Genomic DNA, 21792 nt, shown 5'->3' with positions numbered 1-21792 from the left:
TAAACATGTAACATTTAGTGCTGAGCAAATGCTAAACAATAACAGGATTAAGTATATTAATGACATTAAATTCATTATTTTTTAAAACAAAGCAACATGCAGCTAAAAATGTTTGATAAGTAGTGGAAATGAATGGGGCTCTATGGGATGTTTGGAACTATACAGAGCTCCACAACCCGGAAGCTGCGCAGGATAAATGTCACCGCCCCCGTTACAGCGGTTCCCTATGGGAGTGTCGCCGCTCTGTTCTCTCTACCGCTCTGGTTCTCGGTACGCCATACTGATCCCTGTGTGAATATGCAGCAGTAGAAGAAATACAACTAGGGAATTGGACATGACTAAATGCAGAAACGGACCAAAAATCATAACGATGTGTATTTATTTCAATGCATTTCTGAATGTGTGATCTAAGCGTATCCAGCGCTGCGGAATTATCATCGTACGTCCACTTTATTTATTTTCCCGCACTTTTAGCAAAGTCAGTCCCAAAACTTTTGGTGCCTTGTGTTCTAACTGTGACGTCGACCTACTCATGCTTTCTCATTCCTAAATAAAAAACCCCAAAATTGACACCATGTGGTGCATTCGACTCTCTCTTCAGGTTGGCAGCGTGGCACAGTGGTGTCCCACAGGGTTCTGTTCTGGGGCCCTTATTTTTCTCTTTTTCTCACTTGACGTGACGTTAAAGGTGAAGCATTGTGGGGAAAAACCTGAGCTAGCAAGAGCTACAGTTCATCACATGGGCATGGGTGCAACATTATCTGTCATCTCCATTATCATCATATGTATGTCAGGAGAGCTACCGGCCTGTGTGTGTGTGTGTGGGGGGGGGGGGGTAGTCACACAGAGCTTAGCGTGGCTTTGTAGGGACTTAACACTGCCAGGTGATGAGAAGTGGCGGCAGACTGAGCAAGGATGTGGTGAATCGGGCATCGGAAATGACTAAAAGGTGAGATAACGGGGAAAATACGGGAAAAAAGGGAGCGGCCTGACGCCCGATGCACGGCGGCGAGATCACCAGCGCATTAGGATGCGGCGAAAACACCTAAACTCAATAACAACACAGTGTTTATTCATTTATTTGATACAGATATATTAATACAGAAACACAGAGGCACCCCGGACTGCAGAACGTTCATTAAGGACACTACACGGTAGCGTGGCCTAGGGTTTTTTGGGACATGCCCACTTCCCACCTCGAAACTGAAGCCTGTGCACCACCACACTGAAATCCCAACCAATAAGAACACAGTCTCCGGCCCAAGCTCCTCCCATCCCGCCGGTCAAGGTTCCGGTCCCAGTGATCCTGCTCCCGCTTCACAGGAAGTCGTACAGGTACCTGACGATGTCGAAGCTGACGGTCCTGCCGAGAGAGACACGAACGAAAGGTCAAACTGTGGTCAAAAGTATTGGGACGCCCCTTCTCGGCCACAACAGTTGCTATTAATGCTACACATGGTTTGGAACTCCGGTGTCCTGCACTGGAGCCCTGATCCCAACCCCACTGAACACCGTTGGGATGAATTGGAATGACGACACGGCACAAATAGGCACAAATGAACCTGACCTGCTACTTTTTACAATATGGTGGGGTGTGTCCACATAGTTTCGGCCCTATTACAGCCATCAAACGTCAGGTACAACCGGTCTGATCTTTGACCAGTCCACTCGGAAGGACTGGTAGCCTTGGCAACCAAATTGGCGGGTTTTCTGGCACGTCCACATATTTTTGGTAGGGCTGAGGTCAGTACCTTAAGTAAAGTTTCGTTTGACCTCGGTTTACTCTACTTTACTGTGGGTCACTCCCAGATCCTAATACTACCACCACCGTACTTCACAGCGGGTAGTGCGGTTGGATTTGAACGCCTCACCTTTTCTCCTCCGAAAATATAGTCACCAAATAACATATGAATAAATAAATAATAACGCACAGCCGCCTCTAAACCCCCGGCAACGTAAAGCCTGATCGACCGCGGACAGTGACACGCACGTTCTCGTGAGGTCAGTCAATCACCGACAAGGACTCGGGAGAACATGCTGCAGAGTGGCTGATACGTATATATGTATATTTCCTACCCATAAGTCATAAGGGCTTCGTCCCGGTCAGGGTCACGGTGGGTCCAGCAGATAACACATCCTGATTGGAATACGCCCTGGACAGGTGACTTGTGTTTGACTGGGCATTAAACACTCCCACATCCACGCAAACATTCAAACCTAGGGTCAATTCAGAGCGGCCAAACCACCTTCTGCACGTTAAGAGTATCCGACATGGGTCCGGGTGGGTGCAGGCGCCTCAACCAGCCAGCAGAGGTCGCATCCGGATTCGGGGCAGCAACGCACCCACCCGAGTTGCTTGCGATACAGTACGGATGATTAACTGGGTACGAGACCACACACAGACCTGGAAATGGGCAGGATGAAGTCCAGGGACACGGCACACTTGTACTTGGGGGAGTCCAGCTGGTCGTCATGTCCGACCTGCGTCAGGAGCTGCAGAGTGACCAGAGACGAAATCTACACACAGGAACACAAACACGGATTCGTCATTCAGGGTTCAAATCCACGTGGGGACGAAGACGTCAGAAACATGATGCTGCTGCGATGCGGAACGGGTTCGGTTCCAGTTGGAGAACCGCATTTAGAACGCTTCGGCGCTATTGTACCGATTTTTAACTAGGATTCTGTTATGGAAAAATTAGATTTGTATGCTTAATATAACTTAGTGTTAGTATTATGCTGTTTTGTGCTTTAAATCCTTATGCCAAGTTCTCACTACACGACCGGATCTCTTGTAATCGGGAGTCTCTTAAGTCGGTGTGTATTTCACACTACACGACTGATCGGTGACGGGGGGTCACACACTACACCATCTATCACCGACTGGAATCGCAGGCGAGCTTCTCTGCTCTCCCGAACTACGTTCTGTCACGAAAACGCACGCGAGAAGTGACGAGGGGTTTAATGACACCACGTCCAAAAATGCACGTCAACGAGTAGCGAGCGATCAGAGTTTGTGCGCTGATGTGCGGCGTAAAATCAAAGAGGAAAAATAAATGAATCCGAGTGGATTTGGCAACCCGACCAGCAGGGATTGTTCTGTAGTGAGTCGGAGGTTAATAAATATTGTTTGCAATGCAGCGTGGGTGTTTTGTTTTGTAGAGAACGATCAGGTCAGAAATACTGTAAAACGTGTGTGTGTGTGCTGATGTATTCTGATATGAACTATATTACGCCCCTGTCCCACCTGTTTACACTCCTCCCCTGCGTTTCCCCTCACACCGTATCCTGCGTTCTCATTGGCTGTTCGACACCGCACTCATTACCAGTCGGGCAACTCGGCTCGGATCGAGCTGTTGAGCAGTTCACACTTAGCGATCGAGAGCCGAGCTTCGATCGCCGAGCGAACGCCGAGTTGCTCCCGAGCCGGCAAATCTAGCGCCGACCAGTCGTAAAATGTGGTAAACAAATAAGGGGCAACCGTTATCGCAGAATAAAGGTTTCAAAGTTCAACACCCAAGTGTTAAAACAGTGATGAGACTGGAGTAATATGAAAGGAAGGCCACAGATCTGTCCGTCATTCTTCAGCTCACGTACTGCTATAAGAACCCACGATTGTGTTTTAATTAGAGATGCGTGAGTACCGATACTGGTGTCGGGTATCTGCCCGATACCGCGCTCACTAACTCGTACTCGTACTCGCAAACGAGGCTCCGATACTAAACATCCGATACCGTGAGCCTAGTGCACGTCGCTGCGTTATGCCCGGTTCACACTACACGATTTTTGGCGACCGGTCGGCGCTAGATTTGCCGGCTCGGGAGCGACTCGGCGTTCGAAACTCGGCTCTCGATCGCCAAGTGTGAACTATCCGACAACTCGATCCGACCGGCTCGCCGAGCGCTCGTCTAGCACGTCAGATATCTGATCCGAGATGTGCGACTGGGAATGAGTGACATGTCGAACAGCCAATTAGAACGCAGGATACGGTGTGAGGGGAAACAGGTGGTACAGGGGGATAATATAGTTTATCAGAATACATCAGCACACACACGTTTTACAGTATTTCTGACCTGATCGTTCTCTACAAAACATAACAAAACACCAACATTGCAAAAATACTGATTAACCTCCAACTCATTAACTCCATTAACTCATTAACTCCTTCATTCTAAATAGGTATCGGTATCGGCAGGTACAAAAATACATGTACTTGTACCGATGGTATCGATGCATCCCTAGTTTTAATAAATCGTCTTTAATCCAGTCCATGGGAACCGTTCGACTGCTTTTCTATTCTCACCACATTTTCTAATGACAGTTCGAACCGGGAACGTTCGTTTTTAGCTGGAAACGAAGAATAGTTGTTTTTTCATGACGAACTTTAAGGATCAGTGGTCGCGAGCCGCTCAGGTGGCGCAGCGGTAAAATACGCCAGCACACCAGAGCTGGGATTTCGAATACACCCCGGCTGCACGAACAACGATTGGCCTGTTGCTCATAGGGTTAGGGGCAAGCCGGATCATGGGTCCTCATAACCGGTGCAATTACGACCCCTGCCGGCCGACCGATGGCGCCCGCACAGGGCTGAGGAACGATGCCGATCAGGGCGTGGCTCTCCGTGCACAGTGCTGATCGGTATATATGAACTCGACTCGTGCGGGTGAAAAATGCGGTCTGTACTGAGCACGTGTCGCACCAGACTAAAATCAATGGACAGAAAAAAAGCTGACATGCTGTGCTCTACGTCAGTGTTTCTCAACCCGTTTCCAGTCACGGCACCCTTTAAAAGTATGCAAAATCTCAAGTCACACCAGTCTAAAATGTATTAAAAAACGTACTCTGCATCCCTCGGACCGCTAACACACACGCACACGCACCATAAGGTGTCATTTAGGGAGGGGGGGGGGGGTAAACGTGACTTACTTTTAATGGGAAACCTGAGCCTGGGATGATGCACACAATCGCCCTATTCTGTCAGGGATGGATGAGAGGCAGATGCGGAGCTCCTGGTCCAGAGCCCTCAGTCGCTCCCTGTACTAGTTCTTGATGTAAGTTAGACTCGAAAAGCTCAGTTCAAGCAGATTTAACATAATTAAACAAGTTTATAGTTTATTTCTCAATTATTTGTCATCATACTAAGAGCACTGCTTCTTTTCTGCATGTTCTCTCTGTAGCTCGGTTACGGCTCTCTCAACTCAAAAGAAGCTTTATTGGCATGACAAATGAGGACGTTCGTATTGCCACAGCAAGTTGTAAAAAATAACAATAAGAAAGAACAAATATATACAAAACAGTCACATGTGCAAAAATATAAAATAGAATAAAATATTAATAAAAACAGTGCAAAATAATAACAATAAAAATTATAATATTTACATTATTGAGGTAGTAATAACAATCAGTGTGTGTGTGTGTGTGTGTGCGTCTCTCTCTCTCTCTCTTTGTGTGTGTGTGTGTTTTATATATTAATAATTTAAATATAAAATTATTAATATTTTATTCTATTTTATATTTTTTGCACATGTAACTGAAGCCAGACGGCACCCCGGTTGAGAAAGGCTGGTCTATGTGACTAGCTGGACCTAAAACACTGACCATTAGTACTGTACGCGATATGTCCAAAAGTATGCGGACAGCTGACCATGAGCTTGTTGGAAATCTCATTCCAAAATATGGGCAATACGTCTTTAAACACTGTGGGGAAAAAGCAGTGACAGGTTAGGCACTAATGTGGGATGAGAAGGTCTGGGTCATAATCGACGTCCCAATTCATCCCAGGCAGTCATGCCAAAACAAAACAGGCCTTATCCTGTATAACTGTTGGCACCATGTTCGAAGCATAATTAAGGGTGTCCACATACTTTTGGTCATACAGTATATAAACCTGTGACTCACAAACCGGAACACAAACTTTAGCTTGGTGACGAATCGACTCCACTCATTAAAAGTACGTGGAGCAGTGGTCTGTCTGCCAAGGTCTGGAATTAGAGTGTCAACTTATGCTGTAAACGATGTAAACCGAGAACCACAACTCGAATTAGAGTCGGCCACAACACCGGTGACACCGTCCACAGTCGAGCCAGCTCTGCGTATCCAAAATCCGATACCGAGTTACAAGCTCGCTCGACTGTGCGCAGTGCCAGTCGATCGAAACGAATCGTCAAGCCGTGAAGGACCTGCGAGAAGACGCTGGCCGTGGGCGCCACCCGGCTGTCGACCACGCTGTAGAAGATGGCCAACAGTCTGTCCAGAGGAAACGGCTTCGGTCCCAGCAGATGATTACTGGTCTGTGGAGAAGAGAGAGAGAGAGAGAGGGGTGTCCCAATACTTCTGTCCAAACAGTGTAACTCCATAAAAGTGCCCCAGACCAGGTGCAGTAACACTGTTGCACCAGAGCGGCGCTAATTCCCCGAAATGACGTGTACAGCAGGTTTAGAGAAACACTCACTCACTTTCTCGTGCTTCTTTAAGAAGTTGGTCTTCTTTATTTTCCCATGATGCTGTAGCGAAGAGAGAAACGATCAGCGTTAATGCTGCAAAAATCAATCCTGACTCTCACACAGACTCAAAATACCACTAAAATAATCTGTCAAACTACAGACCACATTCATTTCGGTCATAAAGGTGTTTTTTTTTTTTTTTTTACAATAACAACACCCCACCTTGAGGAAGAAGCGGCGGTCCGTCCTGGCTGGATTGTAGGACGCCAGATACGCCGCGATCAGGAGGAATTTGGAGTAATATGGCAACTCCACGTGAGCGTGAGCTGATAAACCTACACAGGGAACAGAAATTGGTTATTCCCCCATGCACCACCTCTGGTGGTGGCTGGTCGAGACGAGCTGGTCGGGCCGTCATGATTTGAAGCTTTACCTCTCAGAGGTTCCTTTTCTTCCATCTGCTGCTGCTCCCACTGAACACTGAGGGATGAGAAACATACGAGCAGTGTTAGGAACGCATCAACACCCCCGGTGTTCAGATAACGATGGTGTTTACGGACCTGGAGACTTCTCTCAGGTACACGCTCTGCATGGCTTTCTTCAGGTGGGGCTCGATGTTCCTCCACAGCTTGTGGGTGTCGCTCTCTTTGGCTGAAGGGACAAAAAGGACGAGAGGGAAACGATCGAAGCATCTCCGAAACACCGAGCACGGTGATCCGAGGAGGGGACGAGCCGTGAAGGCTGGTCCGCCTGGTACAGACCAACAGTACCAGTCCAAGTGCCCATACTAACTCCTATCTAACATCCACAGCACCTACGATGGGCACATGGACATCGGAGCAATGGATTTGTCAAATAAATCTCGTCTTTTCCAACATCATGGGTACATGTTCTTCGTTCGGCCGTAAAAGAAACGGGATGCGTAGGTCATAAGTGCCACAGTGACAAGGAACCCTGTTTCAGCCATCATCCCTCCCGCTACAGACTCACAGCCAATCGTGGGTCTGTGTAGACGCCTGGCCGACCAATAGCACAGCTGAGATTTAAACTCAAGGCTGCTTATGGTGCTGCTGCTTATTTAGAGCTTTCAGCTGAGCGTGTCAGTCTCATCAACCCCAATTATTCATTTATAATCACACAATTAGGTTTATTATTATGGGAAATTATTATGTGTTGCAGTTTGACTGCTGTTAAGCTCTGTATAGACAGAGAGACAGACAGACAGACAGACAGACAGATAGATAGACAGACAGACAGATAGACAGGCAAACGGGCAGACATGTAGGTAGATAGACAGACAGATGGATAGGACAGACCGATGGATAGGACAGACAGATATACAGACAGGCAAACAGGCAGACACGTAGTTAGATAGACAGACAGATGGGCCAGACAGATAGATAGACAGACAGACAGATAGGTTAAGTAGACAGACAGATAGGTTAAGTAGACAGACAGATAGGACAGATAGATAGACAGACAGGCAAACTGGCAGACAGGTAGGTAGATAGACAGATGGATAGGACAGAGAGATAGACAGATAGGACAGACAGGCAAACAGGCAGACAGGTAGTTAGACAGACAGACAGATGGGCCAGACAGATAGACAGATAGGTTAAGTAGACAGACAGACAGACAGACAGACAGACAGGCAAACGAGCAGACAGGTAGGTAGGTAGATAGACAGATGGATAGGACAGACAGATAGACAGACAGATATACAGACAGGCAAACAGGCAGACAGGTAGTTAGATAGACAGACAGATGGGCCAGACAGATAGGACAGATAGGACAGATAGCTAGACAGACAGGCAAATGGGCAGACAGGTAGGTAGATAGACAGATAGACAGATGGATAGGCCAGAGAGATAGACAGATAGGAAAGACAGACAGATATGCAGACAGGTAGTCAGATAGATAGATAGATAGATAGATAGATAGATAGATAGATAGATAGATAGATAGATAGATAGATAGATAGATAGATAGATAGATAGATAGATAGATGATATATAGATAGATAGATAGATAGATAGATAGATAGATAGATAGATAGATAGATAGATAGATAGATAGATAGATAGATGATATATAGATAGATAGATAGATAGATAGATAGATAGATAGATAGATAGATAGATAGATAGATAGATAGATGATATATAGATAGATAGATAGATAGATAGATAGATAGATAGATAGATAGATAGATAGATAGATAGATAGAGAGTTAGATAGATAGATAGATAGATAGATAGATAGAGAGTTAGATAGATAGATAGATAGATAGATAGATAGATAGATAGATAGATAGATAGATGATATATAGATAGATAGATAGATAGATAGATAGATAGATAGATAGATAGATAGATAGATAGATAGATAGATAGATAGATAGAGAGTTAGATAGATAGATAGATAGATAGATAGATAGATAGATAGATAGATAGATAGATAGATAGATAGATGATATATAGATAGATAGATAGATAGAGAGTTAGATAGATAGATAGATAGATAGATAGATAGATAGATAGATAGATAGATAGATAGATAGATAGATACAGTGCCTTGCAAAAGTATTCAGCCCCCTTGAACTTTTCAACCTTTTGCCACATTTCAGGCTTCAAACATAACGATATGAAATTGTAATTTTTTGTGAAGAATCAACAACAAGTGGGACACAATCGTGAAGTAGAACGAAATTTATTGGATATTTTAAACTTTTTTTAGAAATAAAAACCTGAAAAGTGGGGCGTGCAATATTATTCAGCCCCTTTACTTTCAGTGCAGCAAACTCACTCCAGAAGTTCAGTGAGGATCTCTGAATGATCCAATGTTGACCTAAATGACTGATGGTGATAAATAGAATCCACCTGTGTGTAATCAAGTCTCCGTATAAATGCACCTGCTCTGTGACAGTCTCAGAGTTCTGTTTAAAGCGCAGAGAGCATCATGAAGACCAAGGAACACACCAGGCAGGTCCGAGATACCGTTGTGGAGAAGTTTAAAGCCGGATTTGGATACAAAAAGATTTCCCAAGCTTTAAACATCTCAAGGAGCACTGTGCAAGCGATCATATTGAAATGGAAGGAGTATCAGACCACTGCAAATCTACCAAGACCCGGCCGTCCCTCTAAACTTTCAGCTCAAACAAGCAGAAGACTGATCAGAGATGCAGCCAAGAGGCCCATGATCACTCTGAATGAACTGCAGAGATCTACAGCTGAGGTGGGAGACTCTGTCCATTGGACACAATCAGTCGTACACTGCACAAATCTGGCCTTTATGGAAGAGTGGCAAGAAGAAAGCCATTTCTCAAAGATATCTATAAAAAGTCACCTGGGAAACACACCAAACATGTGGAAGAAGGTGCTCTGGTCAGATGAAACCAAAATCTAACTTTTTGGCCACAATGCAAAACGTTATGTTTGGCGTAAAAGCAACACAGCTCATCACCCTGAACACACCATCCCCACTGTCAAACATGGTGGTGGCAGCATCATGGTTTGGGCCTGCTTTTCTTCAGCAGGGACAGGGAAGATGGTTAAAATTGATGGGAAGATGGATGGAGCCAAATACAGGACCATTCTGAAAGAAAACCTGTTGCAGTCTGCAAAAGACCTGAGACTGGGACGGAGATTTATCTTCCAACAAGACAATGATCCAAAACATAAAGCAAAATCTACAATGGAATGGTTCACAAATAAACGTATCCAGGTGTTAGAATGGCCAAGTCAAAGTCCAGACCTGAATCCCATCGAGAATCTGTGGAAAGAGCTGAAAACTGCTGTTCACAAACGCTCTCCATCCAACCTCACTGAGCTCGAACTGTTTTGCAAGGAAGAATGGGCAAAAATTTCTGTCTCTCGATGTGCAAAACTGATAGAGACATACCCCAAGCGACTTGCAGCTGTAATCGCAGCAAAAGGTGGCGCTACAAAGTATTAACGCAAGGGGGCTGAATAATATTGCACGCCCCACTTTTCAGTTTTTTATTTCTAAAAAAAGTTTAAAATATCCAATAAATTTCGTTCCACTTCACGATTGTGTCCCACTTGTTGTTGATTCTTCACAAAAAATTACAATTTCATATCGTTATGTTTGAAGCCTGAAATGTGGCAAAAGGTTGAAAAGTTCAAGGGGGCTGAATACTTTTGCAAGGCACTGTAGATAGATAGATAGATGATATATAGATAGATAGATAGATAGATAGATAGATAGATAGATAGATAGATAGATAGATAGATGATAGATAGATAGATAGATAGATAGATAGATAGATAGATAGATGATAGATAGATAGATAGATAGATAGATAGATAGATAGATAGACAGATAGACAGACAGACAGACAGACAGACAGACAGACAGATAGATAGATAGATGATATATAGATAGATAGATAGATAGATAGATAGATAGATAGATAGATAGATAGATAGATGATATATAGATAGATAGATAGATAGATAGATAGATAGATAGATAGATAGATGATAGATAGATAGATAGATAGATAGATAGATAGATAGATAGATAGATAGATGATAGATAGATGATAGATAGATGATAGATAGATAGATAGACAGATAGATAGATAGATAGATAGATAGATAGATAGATAGATAGATAGATAGATGATAGACAGACAGACAGACAGACAGACAGACAGACAGACAGACAGATAGATAGATGATATATAGATAGATATATAGATAGATAGATAGATAGATGATATATAGATAGATAGATAGATAGATAGATAGATAGATAGATAGATAGATAGATAGATAGATAGATAGATAGATAGATAGATGATAGATAGATAGATAGATAGATAGATAGACAGACAGACAGACAGACAGACAGACAGACAGACAGACAGACAGACAGACAGACAGACAGACAGACAGATAGATAGATAGATGATATATAGATAGATAGATAGATAGATAGATAGATAGATAGATAGATAGATAGATAGATAGATGATATATAGATAGATAGATAGATAGATAGATAGATAGATAGATAGATAGATAGATAGATAGATAGATAGATAGATAGATGATAGATAGATAGATAGATAGATAGATAGATAGATAGATAGATAGATAGATAGATAGATAGATAGATGATAGATAGATATACAGATAGATAGATAGATAGATAGATAGATAGATAGATAGATAGATAGATAGATAGATAGATAGATAGATAGATGATAGATAGATAGATAGATAGATAGATAGATAGATAGATAGATAGATAGATAGATAGATAGATGATATATAGATAGATAGATAGATAGATAGATAGAGTTAGATAGATAGATAGATAGATAGATAGATAGATAGATAGATAGATAGACAGACAGACAGACAGACAGACAGACAGACAGACAGACAGACAGATAGATAGATAGATGATATATAGATAGATAGATAGATAGATAGATGATATATAGATAGATAGATAGATAGATAGATAGATAGATAGATAGATAGATAGATAGATAGATAGATAGATAGATAGATAGATAGATAGATGATAGATAGATAGATAGATAGATAGATAGATAGATAGATAGATAGATAGATAGATAGATAGATGATAGATAGATAGATAGATAGATAGATAGATAGATAGATAGATAGATAGATAGATAGATAGATAGATAGATAGATAGATAGATAGATAGATGATAGATAGGTAGGTAAGTAGGTAGGTAGGTAGGTAGGTAGGTAGGTAGGTAGGTAGATAGATAGATAGATAGAGAGTTAGATAGATAGATAGATAGATAGATAGATAGATAGATAGATAGATAGATAGATAGATAGATGATAGGTAGATAGATAGATAGATAGATAGATAGATAGATAGATAGATAGATAGATAGATAGATAGATAGATAGATAGATAGATAGATAGACAAACAGGTAGATAGATAGACAGACAGATAGATAGACAGATGGCTATATAGACAGACAGACAGACAGACAGACAGACAGACAGACAGACAGATACTTTATTGATCCCGAAGGAAACGATTAAAGATCCATAGTAGAAAAAGCAAGAACAAGTGACCCAAACTAAAGAAAGAAACGCTACAGTAGTACAACCCTGACTGAGATACTGGACAGGCTGCCGCTCGTACAACACACATAAAGCATTTTGTTTTTTACCTTCTCCTTTCTCCAACGGCTCGGTGAACTTTGGAAAATTAAGCGCAGCCTGTTAAGAAAGAAAAGATCTTTATTGAAAACATACAACATATACGTCATTTTACTGAGAAATCCCAAACAAAGACACTGCAGCTGCACTGTGTAAAGAAAGAACTCATTCTAAGAGGCTTGTTTACAGGATTCTGGTCATTTTTCTACTGCGCGGTACCCTATGATATGGTACCCTTTTAAATCTGTGGACTAAGCGTACCAAAGTGAGCTGTATGGGTGAGACATTCCGTTATTGCTACCGCCACTGTTTACAGTTTACATGGGAATCGAACCCAGGACCTTGGTGCCGTTAGGCGACAGTGCTACCCACCGTGCCACCCTCGTCAGGATTAAATTATTACTCTGATTAAAGATAAACCTCTGGCTGTGTCCCAATCCACACCACAGTGTACTGATGACGGGCAGTGATAGCTCGGTGGTTAAGGTACTGGACTAGTGATCAGAAGGTTGCCGGTTCAAGCCCCACCACCGCCAAGTTGGCGAACCAGTGTGACATATATGCATTATTAGAGGTCATCAGAGAGGAGCAGTGTGTGTGTGTGTGTGTGTGTGTGTGTTACCAAGTGTCGGAGCTCTCTCAGGTCCCTGCAGACGGAGTAGAAAACCCCGAGCAGGATGTTGATGTAGGACGAGTACAGGTCAGGCGAGTATGACGGGTGAGCGTCGCGGGACAGGATCTGCAGGAGTTCCGCTGTAACACAAACCCGTCGGCCAAAACGTCAGGACCACGCCCAGAAACGTAGCGCTGGTGCACGTGTTCTGGTAGGGAGGAAAGGGCCGATAAGGTATCCCAGAGTCACGGCACGAGCGGTGGGGGAATACGCAGAGTAAAGCGTGATCCTCCAAACGCGAGAAGTGACCCGGCCTCGTCTAGAAAGTCTGAAAAGAATCCGGACGAGTAAGTGTGCGGCCGGGCGCTGATCGATCAGTGGATGTTCCGGTTCATCCCAGATCTGTCGAGAGGGCTGAGGTCAGGGCTCTGTGCAGGACTAGAGATGCACGAGTGCCGATACCGGTGTCGGGTATTTATCGTATACGTACGATGCAATTTTGCTGATCGAAAATATTAGTGTACAAAGATAATACAGTCCGACCCCATCTGAGCCGATTCCATCAGCACGTTATATAAGTTCGTGGTTCACTTTGGTGAATCGTGAGCGGTTCTTGCTTTTTGATGTAGATGGGAGCAGAAAACGTTACTTCACAGAGTCAAGCGTAGACAAAAGTTCATCAATTACTAAGTGGGTTAGTTCGGGATCATCTGCTCTGACTGACAGAAAACGTTTAGCTCCACAGGCAGAACGACTCTGAGTCGGCTCCCGCTCTGTGGTAATACTCGGTATAATTAAGCCGGAGCTTTATAAGGTAAGCGAGTCACGCAGAATGTTCTGTAGTAGTCGGTGTTTATTTACAATCGCATCATTCATTATAACAGTAAACACGGAGAGACGACTGAGAAAAGAAGCTTAAAATGAATCGACTCCCGAGTCACTTATAATCGATACTGTGAACAGAGCGTCTCTCTTAAAGACACACACACACACGTCCTGTAACGGCGGTCGTCGCTTTTGACACCGGTTATCTTCGCTGCGAGCTCTATTTTGAAGGTTTTTTTTCAGACGGAACTGAATAACATTAAACGTGCGTGTGAGCGTGGTCAGTCAGACCAGGGGTCTTCAACCCGTGGAGCACTAGCCTGGGGGGGGGGGGGGGTCTGCGAGCGGCTTATTAGTGCGAACCCGCGGCACCCGAGACCGGCGGAGGACGCACCAGTCGTCTGAGACCGAGCCGTGGTTTCACTAGGGGGGGGGGGGGGGGGGGGGGGGGGGGCGTGGCAGAAGCAGAGCAAGGCATGCGCAATCGAGCACCGTTCCACCAAGGGGAGGGGGGCGTGGGGGGCGCGCAAGGTACACGAAGGGGGGCGTATGCCTAAAAAGGTTGAAAACCCCTGAGTTAGACTAATGAAATCTGTCTCCCGTGGGTGAAAAATGAATTGCTTTAGTTTTAGGAGTAAAAAACTAAAGCCCCCCCCCCCCCCCAGACAAGTACTCCCCCAGGTTGAAAACCCCTGTTCTAACATGTCAGATATCTGATCCAATAGGTATCGGTATCGGCAAGTACAAAACTACATGTACTCGTACTCGGTCGGGGAAAAAATGGTATCGATGCATCCCTATGCAGGACACTAAAATGTCTTTAAACCAAGCACAGGAAAGGACCTTCCCTAAACCGTTACACCTGTTAGCAACCGTGGTGGCAAAAAACCAGATGAATTCAGTAATTACAGCAGCGTCCCAATACTTTTGCGTCCACATATTGCGTCTTGCAGGACGTGATGCAGTTCAGTGGCTCTTTCCATCTAAAGAAATGAGTACTGCACGCATGCTGGTGTGATGGTCTTAGCCCGTCTCGGCCAGCACAGGGGCACGAGGGGCACGGGCGGCATCAGAACTGTACCAGGGGAACTGGCGATGATTAAATTGAAAGCAATCTGGACGAAGAATGGAATTACCTTTAGTGTAATCTGGGAAATGCAGCAGCAGGGGCTCGAAACAGCCGGTGTTGGGTCTGAACTTCTCCCAAACGATCTCGCTGAGGAGGAAAACCGTCACGTTATCGTCCACCTGAGGACACAGACGAGGATCCTCATCATGCTCCATCATTATTATATTCTGATTCAAATATAAACCACGGTGCTCTACACTCACTGTCCATGTGATCAGCTCCACTTACCATATAGATGCACTTTGTAGTTCTACAATCACTGACTGTAGTCCATCTGTTTCTCTACATGCTTTTTTTAGACCCCCACAGAGCAGGTATTATTTAGGTGGTGGATGATTCTCAGCACTGCAGTGACACTGACATGGTGGTGGTGTGTTAGTGTGTGTTGTGCTGGTGTCCACTCTATTAGACGCTCCTACCTAGTCGGTCCACCTTGTAGATGTAAAGTCAGAGACGATCGCTCATCTATCGCTGCTGTTTGAGTTGGTCATCTTCTAGACCTTCATCGGTGGGCACAGGACGCCGCCCACGGGGCGCTGTCGGGTGGGTGTTTTTGGTCGGTGGACGGTTCTCAGTCCAGCAGTGACAGTGAGGTGTTTAAAAAAAATCCACTCATACCAGCACAACACACACTAACACACCAGCACCATGTCAGCGTCACCGCAGTGCTGAGAATCATCCACCGCCTAAATAATACCTGCTCTGTGGGGGTCCTGTGGGGGTCCTGTGGTGGGACTTTTCCCACCCAGAGGCCGATCGTGCCCGCTAGGGGGCGCCCAGCCGACCGGCGCCCAGTTCATCTTATTTCTATTATTGTATTTCTACAGACGGTGAAGCGGGTTTGGGCTGCTTTGAGGTCTGACGGCACGTGCGGATACGAAAGGGAAGAACTCAAGCTCATAATGCTGGAATAATCGCACGGATACTGGTTCTAGTGAGGATTAAGGCGGACCCACCAGTTCCTGAAGGCGCAGGAACCCAGGCAGCAGGTTGGCCTCCATATCTCTGAGCAGCTCCGCCCTCTCCAGAACCTACAGACGCAATGATGTCAATCGTACCTTCTACATCACACCACGCAGAGAGCAAAGAAAGCACTTGTTCTTTTTTTTTTTTATGCATTTCTAGTACTTCATCTTAACTGGTGCTGACCCCCGTACCGACTGAGGAGAGCGAGCCGACACACGCCCCCTCCGACACTTGCGAAGTAGCCAAGGCGAGTTCATATGCGGATCAGGCTTGCGCACGGAGAGCCGCACCCTGATCAATGCATTTATGAGGTCCCGTCCGGCTTCCCACAGCCAATCGTTGTTCATGTAGCTGTCGTAGAAATCCCAGCTCTGGTGCGCTAGCGTATTTCACCGCTGCGCCACCCGAGCGGCTCAAGAAGCACGTTCCTACCCATAATTCAACCTGCTTCATCCTTATATCGCTGGTTCAAGCCCCACCGCCGCCAGGTTGCCACTGTTGGGCCCTGGAGCAAGGCCCTCGGACTCCCTCCGTACCGGCGTACTCACCACGTAGCGGGTCTGCCGCGCGGGTTCCCGGCCGCGCGCCTGCCCGTAGACCCGGACGAAGTCGGACAGAGAGGGGGCGCGCGGGAGCAGGGCGGCCGCGTCCACGCCGAACAGCGCCAACAGCACCCGCTCGAACAGCGACCCCGCCGATACACACTCCACACAGCTCACTGCTGCATGAGGGAGCTACACACACACACACACACACACACAGATGAAACACAGTGGGATCAGTGAGGGAAGGTTGTCAGTTCTATCCCTCGTGTTCTGTTCATCCAAAAATGAAGGAAACAAAGACATTTCAGAGCTTAAAGACTTTCAGACGTTTACAGACGTGGAGTTTTTACTTGTGGAGGAGCATGAATCTCACCTCCAGCTGTGTGAGCGTGGTGAGGAGAACGTGACTCTTTCCCGTCGCTCGGTGGCCGTAGATGAAGACTGAAGGGTAACTGTACTGATCCGGCTGGTAGAGGAAACAGATACAGAACCCTGATCCTCATGTACAGTACAGGCCAAAAGTTTGGACACACCTTCTCATTCCTGTGGTTTCTCTTAATTTTTTTAAATTTTCTACATTGTAGATTAATACTAAAGACGTCCAAACTATGAAGGAACACATATGGAATTATGTAGTAAACAAAAAAGTGTTAAACAAACCAGAATATGTTTTATATTTTAGATTCTTCAAAGTAGCCATCTTTTGCTTTAATGACAGATTTGCACACTCTTTGAAATTTTCTCAACCAGCTTTATTAGGTTTCCACCTGGAACGGTTTTCAATGAATGTTTGTGCCTTGTCTAGAGTGAATTTTTGGAATTTGTTGCTTTTTTAATGTGTTTGAGACCATCAGTTGGGTTGTGCAGAGGTAGAGTTGGTAAAATATAAAACATATTCTGGTTTGTTTAACACTTTTTGGTTCACTACATAATTCTTCATAGTTTGGATGTCTTTAGTATTAATCTACAATGTAGAAAATAAAAATAATCAAGAAAAAACATTGAAGAGAAGGTGTGTCCAAACTTTTGGCCTGTACTGTATATGTGCTGGGAGTAATTCTGGGTGTGTGTACAGGTGTGTGTGTGTGTGTGTGTGTGTGTGTTACCTCTCCCATCAGAGCGAGCAGCGTGGCCGTCTGTGCCTCTCTACAGCTCAGTCTGTCTGTTAAGCTCTGGAGTTTACCTTCATCATAACCACCACACCGCAGCACCGCACCGGGCATCTTCGGCCAAACCACAAGTACCACAATTATTAGTCTCACCCGGGAATCGAACCCAGGACCTTCTCGCTGTGAGGTGACAGCGCCGGGAAAGATCTGTCGTTCTTTAGGAACGTGAAAGCTGGACGATAAGAAACCAGGACGGGTAGATCATCCACAACTTAAAACTTTAAAGCTGGTGAAGAGTTTAAAGAGACCTTGGATGGCAAAGAAGAGACACAAACGGATCCTCAACCAACTCAAACCGAAGTCTCTCACTAGATGCACAGATAGCCAAACTAAACTGAAGCTCGATTATCTCGGACACGTTATGGGAGGAAAAGACGATTGTGCCCGCTAGCGCACCGGCACCAAGATTCTGAACACTCCGGTTCTCGACTCCATCTAGCTTGGCACAATTGCCAGTGCCTGCAGCAGACAAAAACCGGCCTTAGTGTCTGCTGGGCGGGGAAATGACCAGACTGAGTGGGTGGGGTTCTCTGGTTAGCGGACAGAGGCATCTGTGCAGAAGTAAAGACAGTGGTGGGGCGTGAACCACTAAGCTACAACTGCCCTAAACAATTGACTACGCTTAAATCGGGGGAGAAAAAGGAAGAAAATGCAAGACAGTTATGCTTGAGAGAATTGAAGGTAAAAGAGGAAGAGGACAGACAGCGACAGGATGGATGGAAACAATTAGAGGAGCAATGAACAAGCCATTAAGAAGCCTAAATACCTGAGAAACAGAGTCAGCACAGTTTGGAGAAACAGCATTTATACAGTCACCAGAAGTCAGAACTAATGTAATATTAATAATAATAAATGTTTTAAATACTATTAATATTAACGACTAGAGATGGGACGATCGATCGGCTACGAATCGGTATCGGCCGATTTTTAATCAAAATATGCTATCGGCGATCGGCGACATGTCCTAAAAGTAGCCGATCCGATCGTGTGATCTATAAAAGATCACGTTAAGTTAACGGCTCAGCGGATCGATCCAGACTTTGAGCTACGAAGCGCCAACCATCACATCACCATTCATCAACCATCGTACAGAAACCATCGTGAAAGCTCTTACGATGTAATTCTGCTGATTGTAATATTTACTTTAAAAAGATAATTCGACCCGGTCACATCTGAGTGGATTCTATCAGCACGTTATATAAACTCCTGGTTCACTTTGGTAAATCGTGAGCGGTTCTTACTTGTGATGTAGATGAGAACTGAAAACGTTACAGAGCCAATCAGAGGCAAAAGTTTATTCGTTACCAAATTCGTTAGTTCAGGATCATCTGCTGAACTTTTAGAAAACTTTTAGCTGCTTAGATGGAACGAGTCTGACTCGGTTACAGATCTGTGCTAATAACAGTGTAATGAAGCTTTTTAATGTAAGAGAGTCACACAGAATGTTCTGTAGTAGCTGGTGTTTATTTACAACCACGACATTTAATTAATAACAGTAAACACGGAGAGATAACCAAGAAGAGAAACTTACGCTTCACATAAAAACGAATCGACTCATGAATCACTTATAGCGATACTGCGAACAAAGCGTCTCTTCTAAAGGCACACACACACACACACACACACACAAACGCGCGCTGCTCCGGTTTATCTTTACTGTGAGGCTCTTTTTAAGTTTCATCGGAATCGGCTATCGGCCGATGTCCCTGAAAGGAGATCGGAATCGGTGCCAAAAACCCCGATCGGTCCATCTCTATTAACGACTGTAATTTAATTCAAATATGAACAGTTTTATACAGTAATTCGTACCTCATCGTCTATGTGTGACCTACATTGGCCGCCTGTTCAGCACAGGATTCAGTTTAAAGTGCTTTTATTTGTTTTTGAAGCGCTTAATGGTCGAGCCCCGGCTTATCTCGGTGGTATGCTTTCTCCCGCAACCGCACAGCGATCTTTAAGATCAGCCACTCAGAATTTGTTGACTGTTCCTAGGGCTGGTTCGAAGCTAAAAGGTGATCGTGCATTTGCAGTTTATGCTCCGAGGCTATGGAACACTCGACCTCCTAATATTCCACAAGCGCCTCCGGCCGCTGTTTTTAAATCGCTCCTAAAAACATTCCTTTATAAGCTGGCATTTGAACAGTGAGGAGCCGTGGTGATTATAATTGTTTAGTCTATTTTTATCTGTTTTATTTTCTCTCTTACTCTGTATTTTTATTTGGTTCTTACTTTTTTAACGTAATGTTGTGTTATGTATGCTTATTCGATGTACAGCACCTCGGTCAACTTGTTTTAAGAGTGCTTTATAAATCAGATTTACTTACCTACTTAAAAAATGCTATAAAATATAAGATATACATTAATAAACATGATACATTTAAATTAATAATAATAATAATACATTTAATTAGTAACGCACTTCACATTTGTGTACAAATCTCAAATTAAATAAATAAATTAGAACGAATTTTAACTGTACGGAACACTGTGATGAGCTACCGTTACCATAGTAACTAACTATCGGTTATTGCTTAATTCTGTTGTTTCATAATCGAATCATTTGTACCTCATCGTCTATGTGTGACCTTTAGACATGTTATAAAATGTAATATATACATTAATAAACATGATTGTCATAAACTAGAACGAATTCTAACTGTACGGAACACTGTGATGTGCTAGTTTCCATAGTAACTAACTATCGGTTATTGTTTAATTCTATTGTCTGATAAACAAACATTTTGTACCTCATCGTCTATGTGTGACCTTTAGACATGATATAAAATATAAGATATACATTAATAAAGATGCTCAGTTTAAATTAGAATGAATTCTAACTGTACGGAACACTGTGATGTGCTACAGTTACCGTAGTAACTAACTACCGATTATTGTTTAATTCTATTGTTTCATAATCAAATAATTTATACCTCATCGTCTATGTGTGACTTTTAGACATGTTATAAAATATAAGCTAGTATATACTATTACTAAACCTGATAAATTTAAATTAGAATGAATTTTAACTGTACGGAACACTGTGATGAGCTACCGTTACCATAGTAACTAACGCTATTATTGTTTATCGGTTATTGTTTAACACTATTGTTTGATACTCAAATAATTTCTACCTCACCATCTATGTGTGATCTTTAGAAATGATATAAAATATAAGATATACATTAATAAAGACGATAGATTTAAATTAGAATGAATTTTACCTGTACGGAACACTGTGATGAGCTACAGTTACCATAATAACTAAATCTATCGGTTATTGTTTATTTCTATTGTTTCATAATCGAATAATTTGTACCTCATCGTCTATGTGTGACCTGTAGAAATGCTATAAAATATAAGATATACATTAATAAACATGATCAATTTAAATTAGAATACATTTTAACTGTGCGGAACACTGTGATGCGCTACAGTTACCATAGTAACTAACTCTATCGGTTAGCTTGTAAGCGTTATAACTATATGAACGAGATAATTCTCAGTATTAAACGTAACACAGATTAAATACAGTTATTTTTTGGTTTTTAAATGACATTAAATCTCTTACTTTTTAACTGAAAATGAAATAGAAAGTAGACAACACGCTCGTGCAAGGTTCCCGCGCTCTGTGATGCGTCACTTCCTGAATAGAGATGCGTACCATATTACTCCATAATCCCTACTCCCTACACCCGACTAAGTGCACTACAGTATTGTAATTTGAACAATAGACCGTCATAATAAAAAACTTAAAACATCGTAAGGTGGATCTTCGATGTACTGAGTTGTGACACATTCACCTCATTACCAAATGATCTGCAATTAGATCCACAGTGGATATTCTGTTGCTTCGTACCTGATGCCACAGCCTTCAAATCGCCTGGCATCAATGAGTCTTGGCAGCCCAGCAATCTGTTGGCAG

The 21792-nt window shown here is 43.5% G+C and overlaps 1 protein-coding gene across 4 annotated transcripts; it reads right to left on the bottom strand.

Annotated features, from left to right (window-relative positions):
* Positions 1 to 1063: 1063 nt before the first annotated feature.
* Positions 1064 to 21499, bottom strand: orc5 (origin recognition complex, subunit 5). 4 transcript variants are annotated; one of them, XM_063007322.1, is made up of 15 exons: positions 21439 to 21499; positions 17808 to 17924; positions 17075 to 17167; positions 16705 to 16890; positions 16147 to 16221; positions 15198 to 15309; positions 13246 to 13376; positions 12635 to 12683; positions 7004 to 7094; positions 6877 to 6923; positions 6666 to 6778; positions 6456 to 6503; positions 6180 to 6290; positions 2405 to 2517; positions 1064 to 1363 (listed from the first exon to the last, which is right to left on the bottom strand). In XM_063007322.1, exons 2-15 carry the CDS (start codon positions 17922 to 17924, stop codon positions 1318 to 1320), a joined length of 1332 nt encoding a protein of 443 aa, XP_062863392.1. In that variant the 5' UTR covers positions 21439 to 21499; the 3' UTR covers positions 1064 to 1317. The 4 variants fall into 4 exon arrangements, with proteins under 4 accessions (XP_062863392.1, XP_062863408.1, XP_062863400.1 ...); XM_063007338.1 differs by lacking the exon at positions 16147 to 16221; XM_063007330.1 differs by lacking the exon at positions 21439 to 21499 and having other exon boundaries at positions 17808 to 18091.
* Positions 21500 to 21792: the final 293 nt, after the last annotated feature.

Source organism: Trichomycterus rosablanca, chromosome 1, assembly GCF_030014385.1.
Source record: "Trichomycterus rosablanca isolate fTriRos1 chromosome 1, fTriRos1.hap1, whole genome shotgun sequence".
In the NCBI taxonomy this organism is placed as follows: Eukaryota; Metazoa; Chordata; class Actinopteri; order Siluriformes; family Trichomycteridae; genus Trichomycterus; species Trichomycterus rosablanca.
Note: the sequence above shows the minus strand (reverse complement) of the source record. Positions and strands in the feature narration are given on the sequence as shown.

Excerpts from the sequence above, each read along its gene's own strand:
- orc5 (XM_063007322.1), bottom strand. The coding sequence starts at position 17,924 with ATGCCCGGTGCGGTGCTGCGGTGTGGTGGTTATGATGAAGGTAAACTC. Across the intron at positions 6,779-6,876 it reads AGAAAAGGAACCTCTGAGAG|GTTTATCAGCTCACGCTCAC; the intron begins GTAAAGCTTCAA and ends TTCCCTGTGTAG. Across the intron at positions 2,518-6,179 it reads CGGCCAGCGTCTTCTCGCAG|ATTTCGTCTCTGGTCACTCT; the intron begins GTCCTTCACGGC and ends TCCTGTGTGTAG.